This window comes from Mauremys reevesii, linkage group 10 (genome assembly GCF_016161935.1).
Source record: "Mauremys reevesii isolate NIE-2019 linkage group 10, ASM1616193v1, whole genome shotgun sequence".
Classification (NCBI taxonomy): domain Eukaryota; kingdom Metazoa; phylum Chordata; order Testudines; family Geoemydidae; genus Mauremys; species Mauremys reevesii.
The window spans coordinates 83,435,271-83,454,277 of NC_052632.1; the positions used below are offsets into that span (position 1 = coordinate 83,435,271).

A 19,007-nucleotide genomic window follows, 5' to 3' on the forward strand; every position below is an offset into this window, starting at 1 on the left:
AGAAGAGATTGGCCAGTCCGTTGTAGGCGGATGTGACGCCGCGGCAAGCCGGGCGAAGATTGGCTGTGTTTGTGGGGAGGCCGGCGGCGGCGGTACGGAGGCCGAGCGGCGATTGGCTGGGGGTCATGGCTGGGAGGAGGCGGAAGCGGCGGGGAGGCCGGAAGCGGCGGCGCGATGGAGCTGAGCGAGATGCTGTATAACAAGTCCGAGTACATCGAGACGGTGCGGGGCCGGGCTGGGGGCCTGCCGGGCGAGGGGAGTGGCCTGGGGAGCGCCGGGACCTCGCGGGGCGGCGGGGAGCCGGCTCCTGCCCCAGCGCCGCTCTCAGGGCGGCGGGGCCATGGCAGCCTCTGGCCCTTGGCAGCAGGTGCCGGGGCGGCGCCGTATTGTGACAGGCCCGTGCTCCCGTAGCCCGGTGCCCTGCCTCTGCCCGTGGCAGGTGATGAACAGGGCCCGCATCAAGTGACCCGTCCCCTGTCCTGCAGCCAGAGGTTGAGGGACACCCGGAGCGCGGGGTTGTGTGGCTGACAGCCAGTGATGGACCTAACCTCCGTGAACTTACCTCGTGCTTTTTTGAACCTACTTATACTTTTGGCCTCCACAACATCCGCTGGTAACGAGTCCACAGGTTGACTATGCGTGGTGTGAAGTACTTTTCGTTTGCCTTTTAATTCCAGCGGGCAGCCCCTGGTTCTTGTGTTATGGGAAGGGGTAAATAACACCTCCCTATTCACTTTCTCAACAGCTCTAGCACATCCTCCCTTTGAAGCTGAACAGTTCCTCTCATTTTAATCTCTCCTTGTGTGGAACCTGTTCTATACCCCTCGTAATTTCTGCTGTACTTTTCTGTACCTTTTCCAATTCTTATATACACACACACTCTTTCTTTCTCTATCTGAGATAGGGGCGACCAGAACTGCATGCAGTACTCAAGGGGTGAGCGTACCATGGATTAATATAGGTGCATTATGAGATTTTCTGTTTTATTAGTTGTCCCTTTTTTAATGATTCCCAACATTCTGTTCACTTTTTTGACTGCAGCTGCACATTGAACAAATGTTTACAGAGAACTATCCATGATGACTCCCAAGATCTCTTTCTTGAGTGGTAACAGCTAATTTAGAACCCATTATTTTTTCCAATGTGCATTACTTTGCACTTATCAACATGAATTTCATCTGCCATTTGGTTGCCAAGTCACTCTTTTTTTAAAGATCCCTTTGTAACTCTTTGCAGTCAACTTTGGAATTAACTATCTTGAGTAATTTAATATTTCCAAATTTTGCCACCTCACTGTTCATCCCCTTTCCCCATCATTTATGAATATGTTGACAGCACAGGTCTCAGTATAGTTCCTTGGGGGACCCTGCTATTTGCCTATCTCCATTGTGAAAACTGATCATTTATTCCTACGCCTTTTTCCTATAGTTTAACCAGTTACTGATCCATGAGAGAACCTTCCCTCTTATTCCATGAATGCTTAGTTTGCTTCATTTCTCAGAACTCCCACGGGAGACATGGCCCTGTCCTAAGGAGCATCCAGTCCAAGGGCTGGTCTTGACAGATAGGTAAGGGATGATTGCAGAGCGTACTGGAGGATGGTGGGTCCTGGTCTCTGTGTCTGAACTAGGTGCACACAGGTTTTGGTGTACAAGGCATCCAGGCAACCCTTGCCTGTGAGAGCTCCCACTCCAGAAGAGCAGGCTGCACTGGGAGGCCCAAAAGAAGGAGTTATCTGAGATTTTAAAAGTCTCTTTTTCGTCTTAGTCAAGTTTTTGTTTTTCCTACTTGCAGGCCTCCAAATCAGGGGGCCTTAGGACAGAGGAGTATGACGAGGGTGATGGCCTAGCACATCTGTCACTTCTTCCTTGTATTCTTTAAATTACAATATTACAGTCCTGGAGCAGAGTGCCAGTGGAAGATTTACTGCCAGAAGAGAGCCTGAAGAAGAGATTCAATGGAGGACAGTGGACTATTCAGCTGATACTGCGTTGGATCTTGCCTAAGGACTAACATCCAGGAGTCCTGGAGGCAGTGTTAAAATATTCTGTTTGCAAACTCTGTGTTATAAAATTCTATAGTGAAGGTTCATTATAATAAAGGACCCCACTCAATCCACAGGTATAATAAGACTTTTGTATCACAAGGATGTATTTCTGTCACTGATCGTCTCTCTGTCTCTTGGTTTCCCTCAGGCATCTGGCAACAAAGTCAGCAGGCAGTCTGTGCTCTGTGGAAGTCAGAACATAGTTCTGAATGGAAAGGTGGGTAGTACCAAGTCACTGGTGTACTTTTTGTAAAATTGAGCATTTCTGTGGTTTACAGTCAAACTCTCATGTGATAAATTGTATAATCAACTGACCACACTTCGGTTTGTTATGAAATATACTCAAGGCCAAATGCCCAATGTCAGTCAGATTAATATGGTACAGGAAAAAGGTTCTATACAATACAGTCTCTGAGAAGCCATGCCATGCAGTGATGTTGCATTCATCTTATGCAAGTGGTGTGCTCCCCAAATTATACATTTTAGCTGGTATTATTTATATGATGATTTTACAAGTTGTATATATCTTTACATGTCACTAAAGTCTAACCCATCAGGTCCATCTCCTGGTTTTCCATCCCTGCCCATCCTGGATAACAGCTACTGATGGACCTATACGCCATGAACTTACCTAGTTCTTTTTGTGTCCCAGTTCCCTAGTTTGTTGTCCTGTTCCTTCCTTATCTTTGCTTTGGATACTAGCATTCAAGGTACTGGTCTGTGAAGGTACTTCCCTAACTAGTACTAAGACATACAACAAATGTATCTGTAGATGTGTGTGGCTAATAGATATTATTAATATGATCAATATTTGTTAGCCAGCATATAATAGTCAACACATGGCACATGTAGCTTCCTTGCAAATGAGGTTTATATTTCTAACCCTTTGCCTTTCACATTATTTTTTGCTCCCAGATTTAGTTCCTAGTACAGTGTTCTTCTAGTGCAGTTCTCCTGATTCATCTGACATACTTATTTTATTGATCACCATTGTCATCCTCTCTAATATTTTTTCTGTCAACTGGAAGGAAGTGTTAACTAATGCTTAGAACAGGATTCATAGATTCCAAGACCAGAAGGGACCACTGTGATCATCTCTTCTGACCTCCTGCATAGCACAGGCCATAGAACTTCCCCAAAATAATTCCTAGAGCAGAGATTTTAGAATAATATTCAATCATGATTTAAAAAATGTGGGTGAAGGAGAATCAACCACGACCCTGGGTAAATTGTTCCAATGGTTCTCACCGTTAAAAATGTACATCTTATTTACAGTCTGAATTTATCTAGCTTCAACTTCTAGCTGTTGGATCAATTGCAGTATTGGGATCCAAAATCTCTGCACCCGCTGTGTAGCCTTTGGGCAAGCTGCTTAACCTTTCTGTGCCTCAACCTGACCACTGGTGGAGTGGAGATAAGAACTGACCCCTTTGTATGGTGTCTTGAGGCTTCACTAATTTGTCTTGGGATGCTCTCATGAAAGGGACTTTAGCAGTGAATCTGCATTTTCTGTTCTCATTCATGTGGTTTGCTCTATGGGGCCACGATTCATATACTAATATGTGCCAGTGACAAAAGTTGGTGATCCTTGGGCCCAACAGAGCCCTGCTGGAAGATATCATTTAATTGAAGTTACACTAGTGATCCGTGTGGCCCTATATGGTATAATAAAGCTTACTGAAAACATTGGCAGAACTTGAACTCGTTTGGCTCTCTTTCTCTTGTTACCTAGACGATAGTTATGAATGATTGTATTATTCGTGGTGATCTGGCAAACGTAAGAGTTGGACGCCACTGTGTTGTGAAAAGCCGCAGTGTCATCAGGCCGCCTTTCAAGAAATTCAGCAAGGGGTAGGAGTTTCTATTTCTTCTGTGCTATGCTGTGAGGCTTGTTAAACTGAAAGGTGAACTTAGAAGCTTTGGATTTGCTAAGAGCTGAACTCAGGGGAACTGTTTCTGTTGCTACAGTTTTGCATAAATCCTCCTAAATCAGCATTTTATCCTATTCCCTGCTCTGCTTTGTGAGTCAATAATCCTATCAAATTGCAGCATGGAAGTCACTGGACTGAACTCAGAGACATAGGTGAAGGAGAGGCTGACCTATTTATTTTAAGTGTACATATTTGCAATCTTTACATCTAAATATATTTTGCTAGTAGCTAGGATTCTTAAACAATTCTGTTTAAACTCTTCAGTTCACCTTTTAAAAATACTCGCGCAATGGGAAATACTTACTCCTTTTCTAAGTCCTGAATGCAGCCTGGGACTAGCACATACTCTTCCAGTGCACCTCAGCCAGATCTAACTATATTACTACCATATTTTAATAATGGCTATAAAGGAAGAATCTTGCATTGTACAATATAGGTCTCAGATCTCTGGTACTGGAGATAACTAGGCTGGAATATTATTATTTGTCGGGTCTGTTTATTTGTCCCTTGATGTCTGTGGTTATTTAACATGCATGGAAAAACATCCCCAAACTGATCCATCAGGCTACTATACTTCCTTCTTTCAAGACCAGCCTCTGCCCTGGATGCAGTCTGTAAGAAACATCTATAAGATGCCTATAGGAAATCAGCTAGTTAATGATGGCTAGGTTGTAGAGCAGTTGAGGATACCAAGTGGTTGCTTATTTGTAACAGAAAAAGACGTGTATGTTTGTATGTTACTTGTCATGTGTGGCCCAATCCTGCAATGAGAGGTGAACCAGGGATCCCTGCACTCACATGAAGCCCCACTGGAGTCAGCTGGGCCCATCTGACTGCAGTGATTGCTCGTGTATACACATTGAGGGGTCCAGGGCTTTAGATACTGTATTCCAGCCATAGTCTCCGAGGGTTGAGGAATTTCTAATATAAACTACATGCTTGAAATGAATTTAACTTTAAAATACCCTGTCAGACTTACTTTCTGCATCAAAAGAAGCAAAATGGGCACAACCCTTTTTTTTTCCTTTGCAGTTTACCTCTTATGACTAGTATCTAATATCTTGGCTGAAGCGTTGGCAAAAGAAATCCCTTATAGATTCCCATGTCTAAATGCACACTGAACCCACTGGCCTTTATTTAAATCTAATCTGAACATAGAGCTGTCCTTTGGGACCATGTATCAGCTATAGATATTTTGCATTAACCTTCATACCCAGTCATGGGCTATTATGGCCTTATCAATGTTTATCAGTGGATGGCCCTAAAAGGATTAAAATCACTTAATCATTATGAACTTTCAGACTTCACTGCTTTATTCTTCTCATTCCTGCTTCCCATTGGGGATCCTAATTCAAAATGCTTTAACAGGCAGCTGACCTAAAGCTCCTAAACAGCATGTTAAGCCCAGAAAATGTCAGACTTTGTGTGTTCAGTGTCCTAGCTGTCTGCTTGGAATTGAATAGTTAAAATTCAGTATTCAAAAGAGAACAGATTTAATGTTGTTTTTTCTTTGTTTTTTTTCTCTTGTGGAGTTTTAAATACAGATAGTTGCTTCATTATTTGAGGCCATTTGTGACAGCCAGAGAGGTACCTCTGCCCTAAAAAGCTTATGGTCTGATGGGGCAGCATCACAAACTAGTTAGTGTTAATGCTTTATCCAGCCATAGCCAGCTCTCAACCTCATTCCCTCTCCCTCTGGCACAAGAGACATGCAGGAAACAAAGCTGGAGTGCATCATGTGACAATCTCTGGCCAGCAGCTCAGACAGCATAATTTAGAGCAGCTCTTGGGCTGCTGTTTTAGGCCCCATCCAGTCCCAGGAGCAAAGGGGTTTATAGCCACTTTTTTCCACCTTCCTTCCTGTAAGTAGAGCTCGGACAAACCCAGGGATTCAGACCGTAAGTTGTTTTTAAAAACACCATCTTGGTGATATTTTCATATGGCCACAGAATCTTCTACTGTGACTGTTACAAGGTGCCTGGTTTGCAAACCGTAGCAGGACACAATTTAATTCATGAGCAAATGAATGAACACAGTCCACGGCTGTGCCCCTAGGGATGTCCTGCTCGAATGTCCTCGAACACTCCGATTCTAGGGCACTTCCTGAGCAGTAAAGTGTCTGGTGCACTAGTAACGCAGGCCCATTAAAGAGCTGCTAGAGTTAGAAGGCAGCAATACTTGAACTTCTCCCAGTTTGTAACAAGCGAGCTGGAAGGATGGTCCAGTGGACCTGACACCCAGGTTCAATTCCCTGATACACCATAGGCTTCCTGTGTGATCTCTGGCAAGCCACACAGGCTCTCTGTGCCTCAGTTCCCCATCTGTGCAATGGGGAGAACAGCACTGCCCTGCTCAGGGGGATGTTGAGAGGATAAATGCATTAAAAGATTGTGAGTCGCTTAGATATTGTGGAGACGAGGGCCAGATAAGCACCTCAGGCAGAATGTCTATGAAGTCTTGGCTGGCAGGACCTACTTATATCCCTGCAGGCTGCTTTGGCTTCTCCTTGTGTCCCCTTCCCCCTCTCTCCCTGCACTAACTCCTATTGCAAGCAGTTAATGGCTATCAGCTGGCCTGGTTTGAAAAGTTGCTTGATCATCATGAGGAATTAATATGAAATGCGCCATTACTGGCCACCTCTGTCTTGGCTCCAGGCCCTGCCTTTGGCAAGCTGGTGGGGGTGGGGACACTTATATGATTTTGGGTTTAATGCTATTGTGGATTCATCAGTGCTACAGAGCCTGAGCAAATAACCCCTTCTCCTTCTCCAGAGTTGCTTTCTTCCCTCTCCACATTGGTGATCATGTCTTTATAGAAGAAGACTGCGTTGTCAATGCAGCCCAGATCGGCTCCTACGTTCACATAGGCAAGAACTGTGTCATTGTAAGTACACATGGTCAGTCTTTCTTTCAACCCCTCAAATACAGTTAAGAACTTGTACTTCCTTTTGCTGGCTCAGAGCATCAGGGAAATTCCCATCCTTGGGTTAAGAGAGATGGACTAACTTTGGATTGGACCAGAGGTTCCCATACACTGGAACAGATGCTAGCCAGGGGTGATCTGTATTGCCTTGAACGGTCCCCACTTTGATCACTGTCCTCATGTAACAACCCCTCCCTCAGCTTGGAGCGTGAAAACTCTTTGGGGGCAGAGACTGTTTTGTATTGAGACTGCTTCTAAAGTGAAGGTGCTACCAAAAATGTAACTGGTCCCTCAGACTTCTGGGCTAAATATAAAGGTGGAGCTTAGCATGAGGAGTCTGTACTGGATCCCAATGCACCTGTGCTGCATGCCTCCCACTCAGGTGTGTACGCGCGCTGCTCTGTGATAGAGCTTGAGATTGGGCTTTGGTGAAGGCCAGAACACACACAGCTGACTGGGAAACAGCAAGTGCTAGCAGTGTTCTGAAATTGACACAGTAACTTAGGTCTGGGAAGCCTTGAATAATAGGCCTAAGGCAAGTGTGGGGTTTGCCTGACCATGCCCAAGGGGGTCACTTGTGTAATTGACTATGCAGTTAGTGACACTGCCTTATTTTAGTTGAGAACAACTTCTGAATTCTACATTTATACCCACTGATAATGCTAGATCCTGCAGCCTACTCAGCTGCTTCAGAGGAAGAAAGGCAGCCTGCTAGTAGAAGTTCAGATTAACACTAGATCTTTCTCATCACAGACATCAAACACTGCAAAGCCACATTTTTTTCTGCTCCATACGAAACGTGGAGTTGGGGGAGGTGCCAGCATGTACTACCTGGAAATGATCAGAGCTCATTGGGAAGGCAGGAATGAGCCAGTGGTACAAAGAGGGAAGAATGCAATAATGTCTTTAAATAGCTTGAGGTTGACAGCCGGCAAAAATGGGAGTGGGTGTAATTAAATGAGGTAAAAGGCCCTTTCTGGGGCCTGTAACCTTATTACCTGAGACACCTTCAATTTCTTCTCTCCAAGAGTAGCTGGTGCAGGCAGGAGAGGCCCCAAGGGCTCCTTTTTCAGAGCCCATGTCCCAGGGGTATCTCTCTCCCTCTCTCAAGGCAAACCAGGCTGGAAGACATTAGAAAAGCCTCGTGACATACAATGGTATTGTGAGGCCTCTGTAGCTCCTATCTGCCTGGAATGAATGGCCAACAAATGCCTCCCATTAGGAATCAGTTGGCAGTTTATCATCAAGATTAATGTGCAGTTTGCTGTATCATCATTCGGTTAAATGAATGTATGGAGCACTAACTGCTAATCGTTTCAGACAGGCTGCCAAGCGTCTTTGAACAGGGTGACTCTTTCAAAAAGGTTAATGTCCTGAGTTGCATTAAATATTGCAGCAATTTCAGTCTAATCGCTGTTGCCTGTTTCAAAGACATGCGTGTTCTTTTCAAACATTGTGTTTACACAAGGCTAGACAAGTGGACGTTCCTATTAATTGCTATTTGTTTCTGGGCTTTGTCTGCCTCTGTAAGCCAAATAAGAGCAGTTGGGTTATCAGCATGCATTAGGAATTGCTGATGTCAGGGTATCCAGAGGAGAGTGTGCTTTTCACAGAGGTACAAGTGGAGCTCAGCACAGGTATAGATAATGCCATACAGTCAAGGTTATTGACTACTGCGTTGGGGAATATTTTGCCCAGTTACTACATGGTTAGGACTACCAATTCCCACTTGAATATCTACTTACCTGAAGTGACTTGTTTTAATATGCAAATCCCTACTATGCATTTATAAGGAACACACAGATTTTTCCACACAGAAGACAATCTCTGCTAGTATGTGTTGATCTGTAAAACATGAAAGTTTGCGATGTATGTTAATGCACAAAAAGTTATTGTTGGCCAAAGCTACATAAAACATTTTTATTCCAGCCTGAAGTGTATGAAAGCAAAGAGAGAGACTAGTAACTCTGTACTGAGTGCACTAATGATTTCTAGACCGCCAGCATGGCAGTAAGGGCTTATCTATACTAGAACAGTTTGCTGCTTTAATTATGCTGATATAATTTAAGGGGCATTTGCTGTTTTGTGTCGATGGAGTATAAGGGCAACATACCAGTATAGCTAATTTGCTTTGGGAAGCAAGAAATAAGCTATGCCCGTATAAGGTAACTTTATCCAGTATAACTGCATCCATACTAGGGCTTATACCAGGACAAGTGTTGGTAAAAATTAAAAAAAAAAATCACCCCCTTAACCCACCTAGTTATGCTGGTGTAACTTCTAGTATAGACCAGGCCTAATAGTGAAATCAGCAATCCGAGCTGAGAGGAGACGAACCCTGGGCTGCAGGCAGATATCTTGCTTCTTACAAAGAGCCCTCGCAGCAGCTTTGACTCATCAAGAGCAGTCAGACTCACTTTTGAATATTAGAGACATGAGTAGGAGTAAGACAAAGCGTGTTTTTGTTGTTGTTATACAATCACATGGAATCCGGTCTTTGTTTTAGGGTCGTAGGTGTGTTTTGAAAGACTGCTGCAAAATTCTAGCCAACACAGTTCTACCCCCTGAAACCGTGGTCCCGCCTTTTACAGTCTTTTCAGGCTGCCCAGGTAAAGTCCATTTAATTTTACTTCCAGTATAAATTCAGCTAACGTATATCCTGATATTTAAAAGAAATACAACACATTGATGTGGAGAAGGCCAGGTAGGCTCCTTGGTTGCACTGTCTTATAGTAAGAGAGGGGAGTGGGGAGGGAGAGAAGTGCTCAGATAAATGGAAAGTAGCAATTCTAACCAATAGAACTCACTGTCTCAGGATATTATTGGGAGATGAGTTCAGGATGAGTAAGCATAGCATCTGCACATTCAGTAGCTAGGCTAATACAGCTAAGGCCTGTCAGTCTGATTGCCAGCTCGCACCATTCTTAGTTACAGAATCACTTCCCAGCAGAGCTCAGAATCAGCAACGTGGCCTATCAAGCATCCAGCATTCCACAGGCAGTTCTGCTTTGGCATCAGGAAAGAGTCTCCTCTCCCATATGCTCTGGATTTGCAGGTGCCTCCATAAACACAGCTGGAGAGAATTCTGTTAGACCACTGTGCATGTGCTACCTGCATGGGCATATGCTCCAAACTAAAGCCTGTGAATGCTCCTGTTAGACTACCTGTCTGTGCTGGTACGGCGCCCACCCCAACAGCACTGCTGACCATACCAGCGGTGTAAATGTTCCGGTCATTTGGAAACAGCCGTGCTGGAAAGGTCAATGTAACCTTTGTTCCCTTGGTTACTAGCCTTTCTTAGCTTTCATGACCCTTGTTTATCTAGGGTGGGTGTAAGCCATGAAGGGATCTAGCTGGAGGCAGGCTGCTTTACTGCATCTCATGGGGAAGCCACACTATTGTGTTGATCTACATGAGAGCAGTGTCCCTACACAAGCCCATCGGTTGCTGTTTAACCTGCAGTATATAGAGCATAAATACTAGTGGAGAAGCTGAATAAAACTCTCCCAGGCTCATTGCTTCCCAAGAGAACACGTGCACTCACGCTCCTCTTGGTTTTTCAGGGCTCTTCTCTGGAGAACTCCCAGAATGCACCCAAGAGCTGATGATGGATGTTACAAAGAGCTATTACCAGAAGTTCTTGCCACTTACTCAGGTCTAGTAGCCTATTTACTGTGTTTCAGAGAAGTAAAGGCACTACAGGGAGCTCTGGGGAGGGGAGGGATGTTTAGTGAGCTCTGCTGTTTGGAGTGGCATGTCCTCGCTCTGTGTTATTAACACTACAGCTCCAGCAAGCAGAACCTTGTGAAAAGTTGCTGTGCCATGTTTAAACTTTGTATATTTACTCAAATGTATTTTGTTCCATATTGTCTGTGAGGTGCGCCAGTAAATGTTTTGGGGTTGGAGTGCAGTTACAATTCCCGCTAGACTAATGCATCCTGCTGCTGTTGAGCAATGAGGCAGGACCCTACTGTAAATACTTCCTAGCCAAAGTGAATTGCACATATCTGTTCTACTCAGCCTGACAGTGTGTCTGACTGTTAGAAATAACCTTCGCTCTCGAGCAGAGAGGCTGTGTGGCCAACATCCTCGTTAAGAGTGACTACTGCAAATCCTTCCTAAGAGCCAGGATTTGCCTTCATCTCCCCTCTAGCCCATGGACCGAGATTCTCTCCCGCACTAAGAATAGAACATCTTCTGCCTCCCTTAGCTCACGTCAAAGCTGTCAGTAGCCTAGCTTCCCTGACTCCTACCCCACAGGCCTATGGGCAGAGCCTGGCCTTTCTCTGCCCTGTCTGAAGGGAAACCTCTCACCAGCTGGTTACTTCTAGCAGTAGAGACATTTACCTCCACTAATCCCAAACGCCTTGCAGGGTTAGTTTTCATGGCTGATGCCCATTTTTCTTCTGAACATCATGCAGCTCAGTCTCAGCTGGGATTATGGAAAGAGGATGCCCTCTGCTGCACTGAATTATCTGGAACCAAGAGTGGGGGAGTGTGGCATTTATCCAGGGTTGCAGGACTGCATGGGGCAGAGCCTGTTGGCAGCTCTTACTTGCAGTGTAAAACTGTAACATGAAAAAAGCAAAAATCTCTAGAAAAAGTCGGGAGTGGCATTTTGGGCACTGTTCAGCAGACACTAGGCCTAATTCTTATGGAGGTAACCTGTGTGCCTAACTCACATGAGGCTACAAACTCCACACACCTGACTCCTGTAGGGTGGGCCCTGCCAAGGATAAACAGAGTCTCCTTTTGTTAGATTGTATTCAACCTTAGCATTACCCCTTCCCTGCTGAATGTGGGGGCCTCTGGGTGGTCTCCTGCACTGACTGGGGAGCCAGGGTGCATGGCAATAGTGTTGTAGGTGTGTGGTGGTGAGAATAGCAGCAAAGGGCCTTTAGCTGTTTTGTATCACGTAGGGCTCTGATACACATTAACTAACTAGCAGCTATATAAATACTACCTGTGTTGTAACTACGGTTAATCAAATGTAACACCACTGTCTGGGTTGTTTGTATTTTTTACTGTACATAAATTAAAAGCCTCTTATATGGGTCAAGTGACTTGAAAGTTGTAACTTTCCAAATCAAATTGCTCTGAAAGCAGAGTAAGCTGTCTGCCAAGGGCACTGAGTTCCTGCTGTGTTGATGGACTCATTCCCACATTCTATTGTTCAGAGAGAGGCACCTGAGCTATTACCAGGCATTTAGTTTGAGTGCATTAAAGAGCCTCTTGCATCACCAGAAACAGAATAACTTGGGCTGTTGCTGTCTGTTTCACCTGTATACCTAGAAACAGAAAAATAAAAATCTAGGGCCACTGACGGGAAACTGTCCTGAAAAACTCTGATAAACACCTACCGACCTCGCACAAAACTGTTCGCTCAGCTTTAATGTGATAACAGGCTCCAGCCAAAAAATACTACTAGCTCCAGCCAGATAGAGAACGGAAGGTGGGTATAAACAGTTGCATGAAGGTAAGAACCCTCCAGTTTTGCCAAGTACAATTAAAAGAGGCAGTTAGAGGCAAAGACATCCTTTAAAAACTGGAATTCCAACCCTAGTGAGGAAAACAGAAAGGAACATAAACTCTGGCAAATCAAGTATAATTAGGCAGGTCAAAAAAGAATTTCAGAAGCAACTAGCAAAAGACAAACTAACAGCAATTTTTGTTTTTAACTATATCAGAAGCAGGAGGCCTGTCAAACAATCAGTGGGGCCACTGGAAGATTGAAGTGCTAAAGAGCAGTCAGGGAAGACAAGGCCAGTGTGGAGAAGCTAAATGAATTCTTTGCATTGGTCTTCACTGTAGAGGGGGTGAGGGAGATTCCCACACTTGAGCCATTCCTTTTTAGGTGACAAATCTGAGAAAATTTCCCTGATTGAGGTGTCAATAGCTGAGTTTTTGGAACAAGTTGATTAAACAAACAGTAATAGGTCACCAGTATCAGATGGTTTTCACCCAGGAGTTCTGAAGGAACTCGTACGTGAAGTTGCAAAACTACTAACTGTGGCATGTAACCTATTGCTTCAATCAGCCTCTGTACCAGGTGACCGGAGGATAGCTAATGTGACTCTGATTTTTAAAAAAGGCTTCCGAGATAATCCTGGCAATTGCAGGCTGGGAGACCTGACTTCAGTACCAGGCAAATTGGTTGAAACTCTAGTAAAGAACAGAATTATCAAACACATGGATGGACATGATGTGTTGGGGGGAAAGTCAACACAGCTTTTGTAAAGGGAAATCACGCCTCACCAATCTACTAGAATTCTTTGAGGTTGTCAACATGCATGTGAATAAGAGTGATACAGTGTACATGGATTGTCAGAAAGCCTTTGACGAGGTCCCTCACCAAAAGCTCTTAAGCAAAGTGAGCAGTCATGGAATAAGAGGGGAAAGTCGTCTCATGGATCAGTAACTGGTTACAAAATAGGAAACAAAGGGTAGACTAAATGGACAGTTTTCAGAATGGAGAGAGGTAAACAGCAGGATCCCCCAAGGATCTGTATTGGGACCAGTTTAACATATTCATAAATGATCTGGCAGAAGGGTTTCAGAGTGGTAGTTGTGTTAGTCTGTATCAACAGAAGGGGTACACAGGGAGGTGGCAAAGTTTGCAGATGATACAAAATTACTCAAGATAACTAAATCCAAAGCTGTGAAGAGTTAAGAAGGGATCTCTGAAAATTGGGTTATTGGGCAACAAAATGGCAGATGAAATTCAGTTTTCAGTGCAAAGTAATGCATATTGGAAAAAAATAATCCCAATTATACATACAAAATGCTGGGGACTAAATTATCTGTTACCACTCAAGAAAAATTTTGGAGTCCTCATGGTTAGTTCTCTGTAACAATTTGCTCAATGTGCAGCAGCAGTCAAAAAAACTAACAGAATGCTAGGAGCCATTAGGTACTGTATGCAGTTCTAGTCAACCCATTTCAAAAAACGTATTAAAATTAGAAAAATGTACAGAAAAGGTCAACAAAAATGATTAGGGGTATGGACCAACTTCCATATGCGGCGAGATTAAAGAAGTCAAGACTTCATCTTAAAGAAAATAAGATGACTGAGGGGGGATATCATAGAGGTCTATACATCCTAAATGGTGTGGAGAAAGTGAATAGGGAAGTGTTATTTACCCCTTCACACAACACAAGAACCAGGGGTCACCCACTAAAATTAACAGGCAGCAGGTTTAAAACAAACATAAGGAAGTCCTACTTCACAGAACACACAGTCAGCTTGTGGAACTCGTTGCCAGGGGATGTTGTGAAGGGTAAAGTAAAAGTAAAAGAATTAGAGACGTCCATGGAGGTTAGGCCCATCAACGGCTATTGTCAAGATGGTCAGGGATGCAGCTCCGTGCTCTGGGTGTCCATAAAACCTCCAAACTGGGACTGGACGACAGAGTATGGATCAGTCGATAAATTGCCCTGTTCTGTTCGTGCCCTGCGAAGGCACTGGCCACTGTCAGAAGCCAGGATACTGGGCTAGATGGACCCATTGGTCCAATGCAATGTGGCCGTTTTCATATTCTTAATCCCTTGGAGGTAATTGAAAAGTCACACTTGTAAGAAAACCAAATGCAGTGTGGAGCCTTGCCACAAAGTGAGCCCACTGACATACAGTGAGGTTCAAGTCTGAAGAGCTGATGCCAATTGCTCACTTTAGCTTTAATTCCTCCCACCCACCCTTAAAGAGTAGGAAAATAAAGAAGAGCCCTGCTACTAGAAGGGGAGTGAAGAGATTGTTTCTGAAACAGGCAGCCAGCCACAAATGTAGTCCACACTTATCCTTAATAGGGAGGTGTAGGTTATGGAGACTCCATCTCCCAGCATGCCATATTCCAGCTGGAACTGTGGTAGCCCTGTCTCTTAAGAGCGGGGGTGTCTATCCTCAGGTGTTATCCTAATTCCAATTTGGTAATTGCATTCCGCCTTCAGCAATTATCTCGGAAATGTTAGTTGGATACAGCATCCTTTGGTTCCTGTCACTTTACCAAGGTGCACTGTTAAATGGCCATGTTCCACCCATCCCCACCCTGAGCTGATGGTATCCAGCAACAGGTGAAACGATATCTACAGCTGTCTGCAATGGCCCTGCAGCACGAGACTTTCTTACCCTGATTATCGTTACTAGAAATGAGAGTCCTGAGGGTACCCAGCCCATTTTAAAATCCAGCCAGTTCCTCTCTCCAGCCCTGAAGTGTGAGAACCCCCAACCCTCTGCAATAGTTCTCTTGTTGCTGCCTCAAGCACTTGGCAATGCCCCTGTTTTCTTCTTTTCTGGGAGGGGGGATTCCTTTTTTACCTGCTCCTCAGCCCAACCAACACTGGCAGGCCCCCTGAGATCTGATTTTACATGAGAGCTAAAATGACACAGGGTTGGTGTAGTGGCTGTTGGATCCTCCAGTGCTGTGGTCCTATTAAGCCCTGTCTACACGGGGCTTCAAAAAGAGAATGGTTTTGGTTTAAACCCATTCCAGGGGTATCGTAATACTTAGTTCTGTATTGGCGAACCAGAGCCATTCAGTGGGTGCAACTGTATTTACGTAGAGTTTAAGACAGGGGTTCTCAAACTGGGGGTCGGGACCCCTCAGGGGGTCGCAAGGTCATTACATGGGGGGGTTGCGAGCTGTCAACCTCCACCCCAAACCCTGCTTGCCTCCAGCATTTATAATGGTGTTAAATATATTAAAAAGGGTGTTTAATTTATTTGGGGGTTCGCACTCGGAGGCTTGCAATGTGAAAGGGGTCACCAGTAAAAAAGTTTGAGACCCACTGGTTTAAGTAGGGTGACCAGATGTTAAGGGGACAATATAGGGACTGCCGCAGGGGGGTGGTTTTTTGTTTTTTTACACTCACTCGTCCGGGAGTTCAGCGGCAATTCAGCGGAGAGTCCTTCAGTCGCAGACAGTCTTCGGCGGGGGGTAATAAACATTGCTGCTAAAGACAGAAGCACCTGCTGCCGAAATACCACTGAAAACCGTCCACGACTGAAGGACTCTCCGCCGAATTGCCGCCAGAGACCAGGAAGCAAAATATCGGGACAAGTGGCTTCTTGGCCATACTCTGGTCAGGACGCGGGACAAACTCCTCAAAATCGGGACAGTCCCGATTTTATCGGGACGTCTGGTCACCCTAGGTTTAAGAAACCCTGTGAAACTGGGCCTGGAGCCAGATGTCGCTGGAGGCTTAAAGAGCTTTACTGTACATTTCTTCTTTGAGTCACCTTGCCTGGGTTTAGTGTGATGAAAAGGTGACAGTGGGCCAGGGCCTGCTGCCTTTTCACCTGAGCAGAGCAAGTATTAAGTCAGATGTTCTTTGCATGGGAGGACATTGTGTCCTGTTGCTAAGTGAGCTTAACTGCTGAAAGGATTTGATCCTCCAGTCTATTCCCCTCATGGCCTCTCCATAGAGAAGCAAGAGCTATGTACTCTGCAGCTGCCATGATACAGGCACATAGATTGATGCCTGGAAGATCACATGCCCCGACACACTTAAACTACTGAGCTTCTTGCATGATCACATGGAGGTTAGACACTGAGTAGCTGCAGTAACATGTTAAGTCACATTGCAGAGTGGCACCCAGGCTACCAACCGTCTCTTTGCTGACTGACCAAGGCAGCTCTGTGCTTGGCAAGAAGGGTCCAGCTCTAGGCGTGTTACCATGATGTCCACTTCAGAGTTTCAACACCACGCAGGGCATTTCACAAGGATTTTTTGATTGGTAACCACACCTGGGCATCAGGAAGTTAGGGAAGGAAGACTAAATAAAGGGGAAAACCCCTTTGGAAGATGGGAGCTACTTTTGGGGGGTGGAATTAAGGGGGTGTGGTCAAAAGCCATTTGGATGAGCTATGGGACCTGCCATGCTTCCCCACACACCTGGCTGGAGCTGCCTAGAGCTGTGGGGTGTTAGCACAGCTGTCCAGCCGGGGGCCTGCAGTTGCAGCGCTGTCCAGGCGCGTGTCCGCCTGGAATCCCCTTTTACCATACTGAGCTGCCACACTGCTGCCTCAATGACCATCTGTTTTGTTGTCTTTGTTAAGGTGGCCTCTGCCAGGGCCTAAAGACCAAGTCACCAGCGAAGACCTCACAAATGCAGCCCTGTTAAAATCCCCCAGATCTGGCCCTTTTAACCTCCATCCTCTGGAGCATCGCTTTGTCCGGGCTCATCTCTGAACCTCTGCCTGCTGGCTAGCTGCACTGGCTGGAATGATGAAGTGTCCCTAGGTTGGTGCCTGCCATCACTGCCTCTTGGGAGTTGTTGTTTCCTGATGTCTACAATTAGCCTGATACAGTAGAATGAACCACAACTTCCACGAGGAGCCTTTGCTGCACAGACCTGGAGCAAACGGCCGCAGTGGAGCTAGTTGGCTTTGGGGGCAATGGAGACTCCGCTACTGGATTCCTCTGTTCAGGAACCTTTTAAAAACATTCTCACTTGCTTAAACAATAAACCAGCCCTGCATTCTGCCACCATACTGCTTTGTGGGCCACGAATTCAATTACATTCAGCATTACACCATGCTCACGTGCTTTGTTTGAAATATAAACACTGCTCAGAAAGGTAACAAAATCAGAGCTTTAGGAAGCCGCCTTCTCCCAGCCCGTGCTTCCAGGATAGCTGGGGTCAGCCACAAAGGAGCTTTCGCTATCCCTCCAAGCCTTACGAGCACTGGGTGACTGCTAGTTATCACAGGGCCCTGCCACGAGACGGAATGGGCCCCAGGAGCATTGCTGGGGGTCAGACCTGCTCTACAAAGACAGGAGCCCCCAGGCCAGGCTGGGGATTTCCTAGGACGAGTTGAGCCATTGGCTGCAATATTAGTGACCTGCAGGGCTTAGTGTTGGCTCCTAACGTGTGCCCAGCACTGCCGTTTCGGATGAGCCATGAACTCTCAAGTCCCTTCTAGAAAAGATCTTAATGCCTCTAGCTTGAGGTACCAATTAGCCAGTATTTATTTAAACTTAGCAGCAGCATCTCCTGGGAGGGGCTGGCTAGCTGTTTACAAAGGTGCCTTGGACCAGCTGGGGCTGTGTTTTGAGTCATCCTCACACTCCTGGGGTTAAATGAAGCTGGTTCGGTTAATGGGAAGGGGAAGCCAGGGCAGGGATATTTAAAACACTGACCTGACCCCTGTTTACAGTTCATGCGAGCCTTTAGCAGTGAACAGAGCTTCTAGGAAATTCGGGGGGCCCTAGGCCCAGCCAGCTCGCAGGGCAGAGCCAGGCACACCGGGCACATGGGCCTTTTCCCCTGTCATGGTATAAATGGAGCAGGAACCCATTCCGCTGGAACAGGCATGGAGCTTAGGTGTCCAGTGGCAATTCCTGGCTGCTGCAAGGAGCAGGCTTTGGGCAGGTACCAGCTGTGGGCTAGCAATGTCACTGTGCAAGTCTCCAGCTAGCGAGTGTGCTGCCCTGAAACAGAGGCAAGGTGGCTTGCATTTGCTGGGGGTTGTGCCTGCCTGCCAGCGACTGAGCAAAACAGCTGACTGGATGCCAGAGGCGTTGCTTCCTGTAGACCTGCACGGGCATCCACTGGATTGCTCGCCAGAGGGGCACGCAGCAGGCTGTGGGTAACAATGACTAGAGTCTCAGCTGGGGGAGGGGGATCATGTCTCCCACCACTGCTGTCGGAGCAGAGCCCAGCATCCATCCCTAGTACTGTAGGTCAGGTGTGAAGAGCGTCACCTTCATAACCGCAGGGGACAGTTAGGACAGCAGAATGGAATGGCCCAATTTTGATTTTAGCCAGGATATGAGTTAACTGCCCCTCCTCTCTTGCACAAAGTGCCTTTCAGCCATCATGAATGGGGCAGGCGCCGTGAAGGGAGCGGGCAAATAGAGCTTCCAACAGCCCCTAGCACCATGCCCCCACTCCACTCACAGGAGTTTCATACAGGAGGGGGTGCTCCCAAGCGGAGCTCTTCACTGCACAGTATTAGTGTGGAATGTGTGTTCTGCAGAGAGATGCTTCTCCCAGCTTGTATCCCTGGTGCAGGGAGTCAGTGTTTTGTTTACAAACAGAGGCAGGGTGATTAAGATAAGAAAAGGATGGCAATTAAATTAAGGATCTGGAAGTTCTTAGATGACCCTGT

General features: G+C 45.9%; 1 protein-coding gene across 1 annotated transcript; it reads left to right on the top strand.

Annotated features, from left to right (window-relative positions):
• Positions 1–101: 101 nt before the first annotated feature.
• DCTN5 (dynactin subunit 5) lies at positions 102–17,387 on the top strand. The gene is made up of 7 exons (XM_039490777.1): positions 102–222; positions 2,196–2,264; positions 3,780–3,898; positions 6,750–6,861; positions 9,407–9,509; positions 10,464–10,555; positions 16,953–17,387. The coding sequence occupies exons 1-7, from the start codon at positions 175–177 to the stop codon at positions 16,971–16,973; spliced, it is 564 nt and encodes a 187-aa protein (XP_039346711.1). The 5' UTR covers positions 102–174; the 3' UTR covers positions 16,974–17,387.
• The last annotated feature ends 1,620 nt before the right edge of the window (positions 17,388–19,007 follow it).